At 36.0% G+C, this 14676-nt stretch overlaps 1 protein-coding gene across 2 annotated transcripts; it reads left to right on the top strand.

Moving 5' to 3' along the window:
- Positions 1–3778: 3778 nt before the first annotated feature.
- Positions 3779–10001, top strand: LOC115443898. 2 transcript variants are annotated; one of them, XM_030169490.2, is made up of 6 exons: positions 3779–3910; positions 4438–4479; positions 5114–5194; positions 6659–6780; positions 7257–7277; positions 8993–10001. In XM_030169490.2, the coding sequence occupies exons 1-6, from the start codon at positions 3850–3852 to the stop codon at positions 9038–9040; spliced, it is 375 nt and encodes a 124-aa protein (XP_030025350.1). In that variant the 5' UTR covers positions 3779–3849; the 3' UTR covers positions 9041–10001. The 2 variants fall into 2 exon arrangements, with proteins under 2 accessions (XP_030025350.1, XP_030025351.1); XM_030169491.2 differs by lacking the exon at positions 4438–4479 and having other exon boundaries at positions 3781–3910.
- The last annotated feature ends 4675 nt before the right edge of the window (positions 10002–14676 follow it).

The raw sequence follows: 14676 nt of genomic DNA on the forward strand, positions 1-14676 counted from the left end.
TTGATAATTTATTCTTCTTACGTTTATTTAATGTTCCTTTTTAAATGTTGAACATGTGAAATAAATTATAGTTATTTAAAACCACACCGCTTCTGGTTCTACAATCAATGTTTATTGGATGTATTGATCAATTAGATCACTCAACGACATCTTTCTTTCTCTCTTTCTCTCTCACATCACGAATTTATCCCCGAAGGGGTATGCAGAGGCGCAACTAAGGCACCCACTTTTCGCCAAGTGTGTTCCGTCCCATAATGTGATAAGGAGCGAGCCTATTGCCATATCGGGCACAAATTTTAGACACCGGGCTGATATGGAGCAGAAAAACTATCACTTTGCCCGACCCGGGATTCGAACCCAGGACCTCAGAGCGCTGTCGTACGACGCATGCAGTACAACTACGCCACCAAGGCAGACATAAATGTAGAATCTAATTATCACCAGAATACGATTTACAGACTGCATTTTTGAATATTAGTACCTATATGTTGCGTCGGATTCCCTTTCGCAAAATATCACCACTCGCCACTGCCAGGTACACAGGTTTTATTATAACTAGTTAACCGGAGTTTCTTTCTGTCTTTCTTCTTCAGGTAGTCATCGCATAGGAAGCTAGTGAAAGGTTAGTAGGTTAGCTGGTTTAGGGCCTTTACCGTTTTCACTGGTGAGGATCGCGACGCGTTCTATCCTTTGTCTTTATTAGGATTATTTAATAATAATAATAATATCAGCCCTGTATTATATACTTGCCCACTGCTGAGCACGGGCCTCCTCTACTACTGAGAGGGATTAGGCCTTAGTCCACCACGCTAGCCTAGTGCGGATCGGTAGACTTCACACACCTTCGAAATTCCTATAGAGAACTTCTCAGATGTGCAGGTTTCCTCACGATGTTTTCCTTCACCGTTACAGCGAACGATAAATTTACAAAGAATACACACATGATTTTTTAGAAAAGTCGGAGGTGTGTGCCCTTGGGATTTGAACCTGCGGACATTCTTCTCGGCAGACCATTCCACACCCAACTAGGCTATCGCCGCTTTTTTTTAGGATTATTTACATCGTTTTAATTCTTCTTTCCTGTCAGCCCGAGCTGACTTGTTTACTATGTACTCTTTCAGCTTTATAATGTTCAATGTTAAATGTCTGTAGTTATATAAACGACTTAATTTAAGTAATAACTAGATATTCTCATGTACCTTAACTTATAAGTGCAACTATGTTCGCCTACGTGATGAATAAAGCATTTTATTTTATACTAGTTGACCGGCAGCCGTTATCTCGTCTGAATAATGAATTTGCAGCGCACATTCTGTCAATCGCTGACAGTTATTTGAAACAATTAACAGTTATATAAAATTAATATTTTCGTTGTTTTCTTAAATTTTCTCATTTTTCGCGCAATTTTTTGATTTTTTTCCTTTCATAAGAACCTTCTCCTGACAATAACAAACACAACAAAAATAGTGGAATCAGTTCAACCGTTCACGCGTGATGGCGTGACCAAGGGAACTAGGGATTCATTTTTATATATAGATAATTTTGTAATGATCGTCTGATGGTCGAAATTCGATCGTCGGGTTCTATATACTTACCTATTTGTAACACCTATTTTAAATAATTGATTTTCTGCACTTCACTTGGATCATGCTAAATCTCTCAGTCCTCCGCGCGGGCAATGTCCTTAAAAATGGGTACATTTTCCTGTTACGTGTCAATATAAATAAATAATATTAACAGATGAATAAGTTTTATAGAAATGGAAATCTACGAAAAATTATTGTATTTCTTTCTATAAATGAAATAATAAGATTTAGTAAGCAGTTCATTGACTGCAAGAACGCTGCCGTATATATGTCGATAAACAATATAAAGATGAAGATTCCAGATTTAAAATGAATGAAAAGGCCACGACACAATGTTTGACGATTTAGAGACTCTTGAGATATTAAATGCTTAAGACCGCATTAATACACTAATCTGATCTCACCTTTGAGTAAAGATTTAAGATACCAAACTTTTTATTTTATAAATAAATCTTGAACGCCCGTTTTCAGCTGAGTCGGCCCTATTTTATAAACTTAACTCCGACATATTTTTTTTTTTTTATTACAAATTAGTAAGATTTCAAGTACAGTTGCCGACATTTGCTTATTAATTAGCAACGACGCGATTTTAAGATGCTGACGTTGATGTCACAACGTGTCAACTGTCAACTAATAAGGCACTTGAGATTGAAATTGAGTGGGATCTGTTAACTTATACGTCTGTACCCATAACGAAATTGTAGCGGCGGGAGGGATGTGGGATTGTTGTTAGGACAAAATGCGTATTATAAAACCTTATTTTTTTACTCTTAGTACCCGAACCATTGACTAGAGGGTGCGCGTGAGACTTATTTTTGTTTTGTTGAATACTCTTTCGTTTTTTGCTTTACCCAGATTCCTTGGGGCGGTAAAATTCGGACCTCAAGCAGCAAGAACCCATGCTATTCCATTGGTTAAATGTCCTAGAATATACAATGGCTCAAAGGTCTTCCAAACTGGAATACAACATTGCTTATCTACAGCCGCTTGGCGTCAAAAAGGTACCTCTCATAAGACTTACCACCCAATTATTTTTATATACACACTCACGCCTTTTTCCCTGAAGGGGGAGGCAGTAGGGCTATTGGTGCACCCACTGGGTATTCTGTCCCATGAACTGATAAAGAGCGAGCCTATCGCCATATCAGGCACAAATTCCAGATTCCGGGCTCAGAATAAGTATGACAACCCAATATAACTTTGCCCAACCCGGGGATGGAACCCGAGACCTCAGCACTGCAGTTGTACCGTAATACAACTACGCCACCGAAGCTGTATTATTAATTATTAGAAGAAATACACATTCTATAAGTTTCATATTATATCAACGAATAACAAATATTATTTTTATTACAACTCGTGTATGCGATAACAATTGCACATAGACAATAAAATTGTGTTAATTGCTTTTAATACAGCAAATAAATTAGTCAAATCGTCACGAGGAATTGTTATCAATAAGCTATAATATAATAAACCAATGTTCAATAAATACATAGTACGTTAGGGGTGGTTGATGTATCAAACATATTTATTTATTTCATGAATTTATAACCTTCTCATAACTACATATAAAACATCGCTTTGTACTCGAATAAATTAGGAGGAGGAGTACCTTTAGGTAGACTGATGTGAAAAAATACCTTTTTTATAAAGGAGCACGGCAAAGTGAGCCAGCTGCACCTGATGGTAAGTGGAGTGGGGTCCAATAGAATGTCGACTGACGAGAGATGATTACCCCTCGGCGGTCGACACAATTATGCCGGCCTGAGAGAACTGGATATGCACTGATCCCGGAACGCGACACACTTACATGGGCCACTATGGCGGGTTTTAACTCCTTTCAACTATTTAAATTAATAAATAAACCGGTAGAGCACATTTCACAAAGAGCTTCAATCAGAAGAACCGCGCACAAACAAATTTCATTATAATACTATTTACTGATTTTTATTTTGTTTTATTTATTAGTATATTTTTTAAATTCCTTTATAAAAAAATGAGGCCGGAACTTTTAAACAATGACAGACTAAGCAAAAGCTGGTGACCTTAAAAATAGAAATGATTTTAAAAAGAAAGAAAAATAGGGCTATCCACTATTCGCGCAAATACCATTTTCGACAACCAAGGACGTGAACCAAAGCTTTTAAAAATTAAATCACGACTTCAATAATAACATACTATAAATGTTCACGATACCACAGTAAAATTTCCAAACAGCGGCGGATCGACGGAGTAGGTACATCAGTTCAAAGTTGTCGCCATGACGGGCCACAACAGAATACGTATACTGATATTGTTTTTAACTGTCGCCTTTATTTCTGGTAAGTGAAGACTCAATAAAATAGCACTAATGGAAACGTATAAACTTTATATTATTACGTTTCTCATTATAGGAGTTGATCTCTTTTATTAATAGTTTTAGGTCTTTAGGCCATCACGCTAGTTATCATCTTTTGTGAATTATAGCTTGCTTTAACGGTGAAGGAAAACATCGTGAGGAAACCTGCATACTTTAGACATTCTCTATAGGAATTTTGAGGGTGTGTGCAGTCTACCAATCTGCACTAGGCCAGCGTGGTGGACTAAGGCCTAATCCCTCTAAGTAGTAGAGGCCCGTGCCCAGCAGTGGGACAGTATATAATACAGGGCTGGTATTATTATTATTATATTATAGATTTCTAAATAAAAAAATATTGATTCGAAAAACCGACGCGAGCTCGTATTTCAAAATATTTCTTTTTTTTTTTTTAATTCATACGTCACTTCTTGCGACATTTGATAACATGACATAATGTGTAATGCGTAGTTTAACAATTTATAACTTTACTAATAATATTTTTTATTTAAGGAAATTCTATTCCATGCAACAAAGGAGGGTCAAGAAAATCGGGTAAACAAAGTGCCAAAAATCTTTTTATAATAATGATAATATTTTGTATCTTAGTAGAATATGTAGGCTGCCTAACCTCTTTTTAAACTAAACATTGCTGGAAACATTTTCTCATATTCCAACCATAATAAGATCTCGCCAGAGGTTTGGATAATTATTTATATAACGTCCTAATTTAGATTGCACTGAATATTCCAGCTCATTATGTTTTATCATAAGCTTACTATGGCTCCCTCGCACCCATGACAGTGATAACTAACGCCATCTTTTGATAGCAATTGAAAGTTACAGAATACTGTGCCGGTAAAAAATGTACATGAGTATTAAAATAAATGTGCGTAACGAAATAGTTATTACGAAATATTTTTACGTTTTTTTCCGTCTCATGTTGATTTGGCCATATGTTAATTAATAAAAAGTGTTTTAAAACAAAAAAAACGTAAAATTCATATTTGGTAAAAACTATTTCGTTACACACAATTATTTAAAAAATATGCTCAATTATTGTTTTAAGATTATTATGTCAACAAGGGCTTCCTAGTGGCATGAACAGTATAAAAACCACCATCTCTTGAACCATTATTTAAAATTTCATTGTGAATATCCTTTTAATTTATTTTTATTTTTCTTTTAGGTGGGCAAACTAAGAGTACCGAAAACAGCAAGGGAACACCGGGCGGTGTTAATGTAGAAATAAACAATGTCAATCAAATAGGTAATGTGTGATATTATTATGAGTTATTTGTAATCCTACAATTGTAATAATGGAAGTGTTTGTGGTGATGTTTGTTACTCAAAACTGTAAAACCGCTGATTAGATATGGGTAAAATGAGGCACACGAATAAACAAAATTATTTATTAATATAATGTGGTATTTAGTGGCGAAGGATGAAATTTTTCGCATAGGAACCCGACACAACATACAGGTACTAATAAAAAGCATTAATGCGGTCTGAAAATCTTTTTAATGATCGTTGGATCGGTCGTTGATTTTACATCAATTACGAAAGGGAAGTCAGCCGGGATCGGGTTATATGGACTCTTCACCACTCGTGCTATTTTATTCCGAAAAAATGAAGTAATTGTCATGGAATATTTAGTGCAGTCTAACCTTTATTAGTACGAATTAAAGATCTAATTCCAATATACATTCAATATAATATTGTCACCTGCGGAAATGTTTGGAGTTTATTATAACAATAATCCGGTACAAATAAACTATTACCAACCTTAATCAGTAATCATTATAAGGAACCTTATTCTATGTCAGTGTAAACTCATAACGAATGCCTCGGTGGCGTAGTTGTAGTTATACATGGTACAAGTAGGGCTAACGCGCTGAGGACCTGGGTTCAAATACCAGGTCGAGCCAAAATAATGGTGACTGGGTTTTTCCATCTTAAAAATTACTCAGTCGCAGCTCAAAGTCAGGAAGTTGGCGGTGTGATACCCCCGTGCCTCGGAAAACACGTTGGTCCTGCGCCTGATCTCTCTCTGGTCATGCGTGATTGCCGTCTCATCGGACAATGAGAGTGAAGGATCAGAGAGTGCACCTGTGTATTGCGCACACACTTGTGTACTATAATATCTCCTGCGCACCTGGCTGATTTCAAGGAGGGTTTCAAACTCATAACTCGTTGTTATTATCTTCGTGACATTAGCGTGGAATGATGTTCTGTCCGACAATTTCTATAATTTTATATTGCTTTGAATAACGAGACGAACTTGCCTTTCGCTTGATGGTAAGCGATATGACCGCCCATTAACAATAGAAACACCATCCAACACTTTAAATTACAAAGTATTATTAGGTATTCCACAGCACTCGCCATCCAGAGACGTGGGATGTTAAGTCTTATTATGTCCTGTAGTTAAACTGACTACAATGTCCTTCAAACCGGAACACAACAGTGACTACACACTGCTGCTTGGCGGCAGAAATAGACATTGCGATGGTACCGACCCCAGGCGGACTCTCACATATGCGCGACCTACCACCAGTAAAAACTCATAACTCGGCCGTGTTATCTGCGAGAAATCTGCGTGGAATGATATTCATTATACCAATTTCTATTGTTTTAAACGCGACGACGCGTTAGTGCTTATTATGCTATATCAAAATACCGTGTGGCATAGAGAATAAGGCTCTAAATCATTGAAATGTGTTCTTATGTGCAGGTAATGGTTCCGGCGGATATGGATATAGTCCATATGGATATGACTACGACTATGATTATTCCTACGTTCCAGTGGAAAGGGTTCCTGCACAGCCAAAATCGTACTGCGGACCCAACACAGTTGTGCGTATGACATATGGGGTTGACTCAATCGTCACATTAATTTGATTTAAATTTTTTAATTTTATTTTAACAATTGTGTATGGAGATAAGTGTAAGAAGAAGATGCCTAATGGCGAATAAAAAAGAAATCCTGAAAATATTTCTAATCGATTTTGTTGACCTTGTAACAAGAAAATAGGTGAGAAGGACCAAGAAGTTAAATTCAATGCCAAATCAAAGTCATACAGTATTTTTTTTATTAAAATGCAACTATACAAAGTTTGCAAATCGTTCCGAAAATATATATATAATTACATACCACTAATTGTTGGATGAGATACTGACAGGATATTTGAATAACTTGTACACAAGTAGAGCACTAACCGGGAATCGAACGTATAGTCTCTCAATCATTAACTAACTACTGTACCATTAGGTAAATTTATTATCTATATAAGTAATTACAAGTTTCCACTAATATAGATATTTCTTTTCAGTATTCACTCTTCAGTTTCATTGTAAGTATTTATTTATGTACTATTTAGTATTAATAATATAATATAAGTATTATATACTGTCCCACTGCTGGGCACGGGCCTCCTCTACTGAGAGGGATTAGGCCTTAGTCCACCGCGCTGGTCTAGTGCGGATTGGTAGACTTCACACATCCTCAGAATTCCTATAAAGAGCTTCTCAGGTATGCAGGTTTCCTCACGATGTTTTCCTTCACCGTTAAAGTAAACGATAACTTACAAAGAATACACACATAATTTTTAGAAAAGTCAGACGTGTGTGCCCTTGGGATTTGAACCTGCGGATATTAGTCTCAGCAGTCCGTTCCACACCCAACTAGGATACTGCTGTTATGCTATTTAGTCTTAATTCAATAAAAAAAGCACCCACAAATACACAGAATACACGGATCATCCTACTCAATATGTTAATTTTACATCTATATTGATTTAAAAGACAATGAACTGCGAATTTGCTCTAAAAGTTTTGAGTTCCTTGCCTTTGCTTAAAAGTAGGCGCATTCGGGTGATTTGTAATATGGTAAAGTGTATGCACCACCGCTAGACATAAATATCACGAATTTATCCCCAAGAGGGTGGGCAGAGGTGCAACCAGGGCATCCACTTTTCGCTGCATGTGTTCCGTCCCATGATATGATTGATAGGGGGCGAGCCTATCAGGCAGAAATTCCAAACTCCGGTCTGATACGAAATAGAAAAACCCAAATATTACTTTCCCGACTCAGAATTCGAACCCAAAACTGCAGAGCGTTGTCGTTCAGCACACCCAAATGCAACTACGCCACTAAGGAAGTCACCGCCATCCACGCACCTAAAACCATCCCTAAACATAAAATATGAAAAAATACTACGAAATATGCTTTTGTGATAACATCGGCTATTCAACAACTGATAATTTAACCGTCCGTGCATATTGCAATTTTACCCCCTTATTCATAGACGTTATTTATGTAAGGACGGAGCATGGCTGTGATAACAAGTCTGTTTTTCTGTGTTGACGGCATGGCAGCCTTCGCAGTGCGTAGACATAGGGCCGTTGTGATTGGCTAATATTGAGATACAACTTGAATCTAATTGGCTGTCAGATAAACAAAGCTGAACAAACAGCAAGCCGTCAGATAAACAAAGCTGAGAAACAGATTTGTTATCATAGCAATGCTCCGTCCTTAGATAAATAACGTCTATGAATAAGGGGGTATGTCTTTGAACACATATTAAGTTTATTTGCTTTTTTTTATTGTTCTACCTTGTTTTTGATTCGACTGTCTCCCTGGCGTAGTTGTATTACGGTACGACTACTGTGCTGAGGTCTCGGGTTCGATCCCCTCGTGCAGTGATATTGGGTTGCATAATGATTTCTTATGTTTAAACGAATGTTAGACATTAATATTGTAACTTTGACTTTGCGGATGAACACCCGCACCGTGACCACCAAGTCTGCAAAGTCTTTGAAACTTCAGGAGAAAATTAAAATATAAAATCCGTGATAAAATCCAAAAAACTGTTTAATTTTAATGATATTGGGTTTTTCTACTCCGTAATAGCTGGAAGTCTGGAATTTGTGTCCGTTATTGCGGTAGGCTCTCCCCTATTACATCATGAGACGGAATACGCTCGGCAGAAAAGAAAGATTAAAGTCGTCATTGTGTGAATGTGTGAGTGACATGAATTATAATCAATTGTCTCACGTTTATTTTCAGTATTGCGCACTGGACTCCGTTAAACGGATCTTGGGAGGCGGACTGTAAATCAAACTGAAGATGGCGACGACAAATCCCCCATTCAACATTGCCATTAGATTTAAAGAAACAATAAGTCCTATCAAAATATAATCCCTAAATCCCGTCTTCTGCTCGATAAATCGCATTTATAATTGGTAAAAATTAAAAATTTTCGCAACTCAAAACATTTCAGAATACAGTAATTAAAATCTTATACAAAAACCACCACCCAAATAAAAAATAAAAAAACTTTTACTTGTTTTACCTTCACTAACACATTTTTTCAGCGGCAAAGCCATCTAATGCCACCGAATGCATATTCGCTCCATGATTTGAATATCAAAAGAATTTCGTCAGCAAAATACATTGTGAATTTTGCGTATCTCTTTGAAGGTAGTGGATGTTCAATCCACGTGACAGATTCGCTCATAATGGCAACGTATCGAATACAAAGCAGATGGGAAAGGCAAGAGAAAAGGAGCATCCGATACCAAATCTAATTTAAAGATAAATAGCCTTGCGGTAGCCTTTGGTTACATTTCGTTTACTTACCATCTTAAAAAGGTTGTGAGCGTGTGACAATTGTGTTCTGTTTTAGCTTGTTGAGTGATTTTTGGCTGACACACTATTACAAGGTTCCATGTTCTATTTCTGCATATTGAATTATATATCTCACATAATTCTGTTTTTATTTCAGTAAAAATTCCAAATAATCTCGAAAGATACATAACGGAGATACCAACCAAGGCTTATAGTTTTTTCTATTTTTTACTCACATATTTTTTTTTAAATCTCATTTCTTTGATATAAATAAAAATTAACATAGGACTTTGTAATAGTGAGCAAACGATTTATAAAAAGTAAGATAAAGCAGTGTTTAGCTATGGCAGTTTATAATATTACTATTATATTATATTTCTAAATTAATTTCGAAACATCATTGGCTAATGCAAATTAAACCTATTTTAAATAAAGTATTCCAATTGCATGGGTTAATAAATTAATTCTAATATTAATATGTTAACAATTTTAAATAGGTAAGTACAATAAATGAACTGTTCACTGAGTTCGTAATAAAATTGCTTAGTATAAAAAGACATAAATATTAACACTTATTCACTTAGCTATTCTAATTTTTATATTGGCCACCGCAGTACAGATTTATACTTACGTATACAGTTCTCTTAAAAGTAAAATACTGATTAATACAGGATCATAATAATATTGCGTTAATAAATGAAATTCTGCCAAAAATTATCCATGAATATTTTTACAAAAAACTGCAGTTTTAATTTTCTGTTTTTATTATTTTTAAGTTTAATGCGATCATGGCGTGTCCGTGAGTATATTTTTGACTGAAAATGTGTTATTGCCGCTGCGACGAATTTTCTTAGAGTAGTAATGGCATTAGAGCTTGTAAAATTAAAATATTTTTTAATAATATTTATTTAAAACGTAACTTACACTTTTTTATTTCCCATTATGATTCAAGTAAATGCTTGAAACTACCTTCTTCTTTATCTACTTACAGGCAGCATCAACGCAAGCTAACCATTGTTTGTATAAATGTATGTAATGTATGTAATGTGTAGCCCGTAAAAACAGTTGAAAGCTTTAAGTACCTTGGCCATATCGTCACTTCCAGTGCAAGGGACGATGCAGATATTGAACGTCAACGTAGGGCTCTCTGTATTGTGGGCAACATGATTGCAAGGAAGTTCTATAAATCATCACCTGACGTGAAGTTGACACTTTTTAGATCGTTTTGCCAGTCGTTCTACACGTGTCAACTCTGGACTAATTATACAAAAAAGTCATATGGCAGTATAAGAGTAGCCTACAACAACATCTTTAGGCATCTAATGGGTCTCAAACGCCACTGTAGTGCTTCTGAAATGTTTGTGGAGGTGGGTATTGATACATTTAACGCGATACACCGAAAACGCACCGCGTCCTTTATGGCGAGAGTTGCCTCAAGTAAGAACTCCATTATTATGAGTCTAGCTGATAGGCTGATGATGACGGCAACGTATCAGCGTTGGGTGGAGATGACCTCCAGACTATTATAGTTATTCCTTTTTTAAATAGAGTAAGTTTGACATTAAAATTACATTTTTGTGATATGGATCATGGGTCTGCAATAAAGTATTATTATTATTATAAATGGAAATAGACTTCCTGTACCACTGAGAGACTATCAAAATACAATCCATCCCTATTTATTATACATAAATATCATAGATATTCTTTCAGACCAATATGCGAGGGCAATACAAAGCGAATTTCGTTTAGCCGACGAAATGAGCCGGGTAAAGCGATAGAAGTATCTCACTACATCTGAGCGCAAATCTCATTTACCTTTACTACACGCCTTCAGAGGGTGAGATTGGGGGGATGATATCTCCAGTTTAAAATGCATGCTTCAGTCATGGTACCAATCCATCCTATGGGATGTATTGTGTTGAATGATGTAAAGATTATGGTTCAATTACAAGTCAAGCATTCACCTGGCTCGAAGAACCAAAATAATAATTAGCAGTTATTATAAAGATACTGTTTATTTCTAATGTAGTGTAAGGATGATTGTATTCCATTTTAAACGATATTTTAGCCAGTGTAAATACGAGACTACTATCAACACCATCAGGTAACCGCTTACTGGTTTAGTTATTCATTCATATAAAATAAGTGTGTATATGCAATTCACACATGACAGAAGCAAAACTTCTGTAAAATAGTCTACGAGAGATCGAGATGGATATATAATATCAGAAGTATTAGGATAAATATAAGATTATTTTTGCATAATACTAAAACTTAGTTGCAAAATTAATTTATTAGTGAAATTAAATTATTCGCATAAATAAAAATTCTGAAATAATACAACACGCATCAACGATTGCTTTATCTAGAGCTTTGTAATACGCAGGCGCAATCACATGTATGAAAAACATACTAATCTATACTTATAATAAATCTGTAGAGAGGTCAATTCTGTACATGAAATATATTTCCAAAATAACTATCAGGGGGTGATTAGGGATCGATACTGATGCCAAAAATGCAATTAGTAAAATTTTTGTCTGTCTGTCTGTCTGTCTGTCTGTCTGTCTGTCTGTCTGTCTGTCTGTCTCTCTGTCTCTGTCTGTCTGTCTGTCTGTCTGTCTGTCTGTCTGTCTGTCTGTATAACCGTTATAGAAACAAAAACTACTCGACGGATTTTAACGAAACTTGGTACAATTATTTGTCATACTCCTGTGCTGGTTATAGTATACTTTTCATCACGCTACAATTAATAGGAGCAGAAAAAAATATCCCACGACAGCATATGTCTATCTTTTATGGTTGACTCACAATAACACGTGTAACTCCCGATAGCTTAGCAGTTCGAAGCTTTCTCATTATATTTGTCTACTGTTACGTTTATAACACTCTCAGTCATCCCTAATTAAAAAAGTTAACATTATTAAATATTCCATAAAAAAGAATCTTAGAAATCGGTATAGTAACACCAAAGTTATACATGAAATACGCTAATAATAAGCCATCATGCGTGAGGATTATTTTTGTATATATATAAGGTCGCGAACGCACAGGCAGGCGGCTTGCTTGGCACTTAGAGGCTAGCGAATCACCTAGCGAGTAGCTTCGTAAAACGAACATTCTCGAACGTTCGCGACCGGCTCCATTTGTGAAGTCCGAAATCCAGGCGGGCGAAGCTGCGAGCGGAAGCTAGTAAAAGAATAAATTGATGCAAAATGTAGCATGCTGGCTGACTGAACCAGTGTTGCCAGAAGCTTACATTTCTTACATTTTTCGTTACTTTTGACCCCCTCGCGTAACATCTAAGTAATTTTTATATTTAAAGCAATTTTCGTAACTTTTGAGAACAAGATTTGTAATACAATTTTTTTATTGTAAACAGATTACGAACGCATTTCTATTCAACGCATCCAAATTAAACGCACCTAAAACTGGCGGGTCTAAAAAGTAATTCACTTCATATCACACTTAGAGATAGCTCGCCATGACAAAATGAAACGAATCTTGCATATATTAAAACTTGATTGTGCTTGTGTATGCGCGCGCACATTTCCTACTTCGCGAGTCCCCGCGGTTTCGTAGCTACAGAAATGCTTGCCCAAAAACGCGTAAATTAAAAAAAAACAATAATGTAACTTTTGCAGCAAAAATGTAACATTTCAGGAAACGAAATGTAACTTACGACTTAAGGGCCCTGGCAACACTGGACTGAACGTTGTTCCTTTTTCAAATATTGTGACGCAATTTCAAATATTTCATCGAGTTTCAAATCACAAAGATTCTAAAGAAGTTTCACTTAAAAAATAATAGGATAATTAAACTATGTGTCTAAAATAGCCTTAAAACTCAATGCTGAGCACGAGTAATAATTAATAATTACGTTTAAGTATCTATTTCTCTAGTAATTACACGATGCTGTACGTAAAAACGATTCTGTTCTATGGTTTTACTATTTAATATGTTTAGTTTAACGCGTTTAATATGCTACCGAGTTTTAATTCCAAATACGCATGAGCGTTGTTTAAAATGTCTATACAAAAAAACATATTTAAACGAAACTCTAAGCAAACGTATCCTATAGCGCAAATATTCGTGCCAGTTGTATTGGTTCAGCGTTTACAGTGCTCCTAAATAAGCAAATACCACGAGTATACAGGATTACATCTTGCTGTGATAAATAGGCCAGCCTGATAGGGTAGTCATTGTCTCATAAAAAAAAAACATAATGACACCATGTCATGAGCGTAGCGAGTTATTTTCCAGTAGGAGCCAGTGTTCTAAACTTAAAAAATAAAATGATTTGTGTGTAGGTCTGATCTGATAATTTAGATCGTTTTAAAAAATTATCGCAGTAGTAGGATACATCAAAATCCTATGAATGGACACCACGCCGGTCTGAGGCGGGCATGGTCCATCCGAAGTCCTTCTATATACAACATACACCATATTCTATATACTGGTGGCAGGTCTCTCATATGTGAAAGTCCGCCTGGGTAGGTAGCACCGCAATATCTATTTCTGCCGCCAAGCAAGTGTGTAGTCACTGTTGTGTTCTGGTTTGAAGGGCATTATAGCCAGTGTAACTCAAGACATAATAGGTAAGATTTAAAATCTCATGTCTCAGGATGACGAGCGCAGTTGAATACCGAACAATCCTTTTTAATTTAAGGTGTTGGATGGTGTTTCTACTGTTTATGGGCGGTCGTATCGCTTACCATTAGGCGAACAGCAAGCTCGTTTCGTCATTCCAAGCAATAAAAAAATACATTATGTTGCCTTTCATACAGTGGTTGCTCGTCACCTATAATAAAATAGCTTTTACTTACTAATACTCTAGCATGAAACTGCTGCATCGTAATAAATCGCACTATTCACGGATAAAAAGTAGTCTGTACCCTAGTACCCTGAAGCTGCTTCACCTTATTTAATAATAAGATAAACTTATTTAGCGGTGTTTTCATATATTCTTAAGAAGCACCCATACATTATCACTGCCTTACACATTATTAATAGTAGCAGGACACATAAAACAATATACTTGCCTCCATACTCCAATATTTTCATTAAACGCAACAACCAACGCCATCTGTTGGAGGTTTGTGTGAAATAAAAAGCAAAGC

This window comes from Manduca sexta, chromosome 24, assembly GCF_014839805.1.
Source record: "Manduca sexta isolate Smith_Timp_Sample1 chromosome 24, JHU_Msex_v1.0, whole genome shotgun sequence".
NCBI lineage: Eukaryota > Metazoa > Arthropoda > Insecta > Lepidoptera > Sphingidae > Manduca > Manduca sexta.

Coding starts and splice junctions, on each gene's coding strand:
- LOC115443898 (XM_030169490.2), top strand. CDS start 3,850: ATGACGGGCCACAACAGAATACGTATACTGATATTGTTTTTAACTGTC. Junction 5,195..6,658: donor AAACAATGTCAATCAAATAG/GTAATGTGTGAT, acceptor TCTTATGTGCAG/GTAATGGTTCCGGCGGATAT. Junction 6,781..7,256: donor ACTGCGGACCCAACACAGTT/GTGCGTATGACA, acceptor ATTTCTTTTCAG/TATTCACTCTTCAGTTTCAT.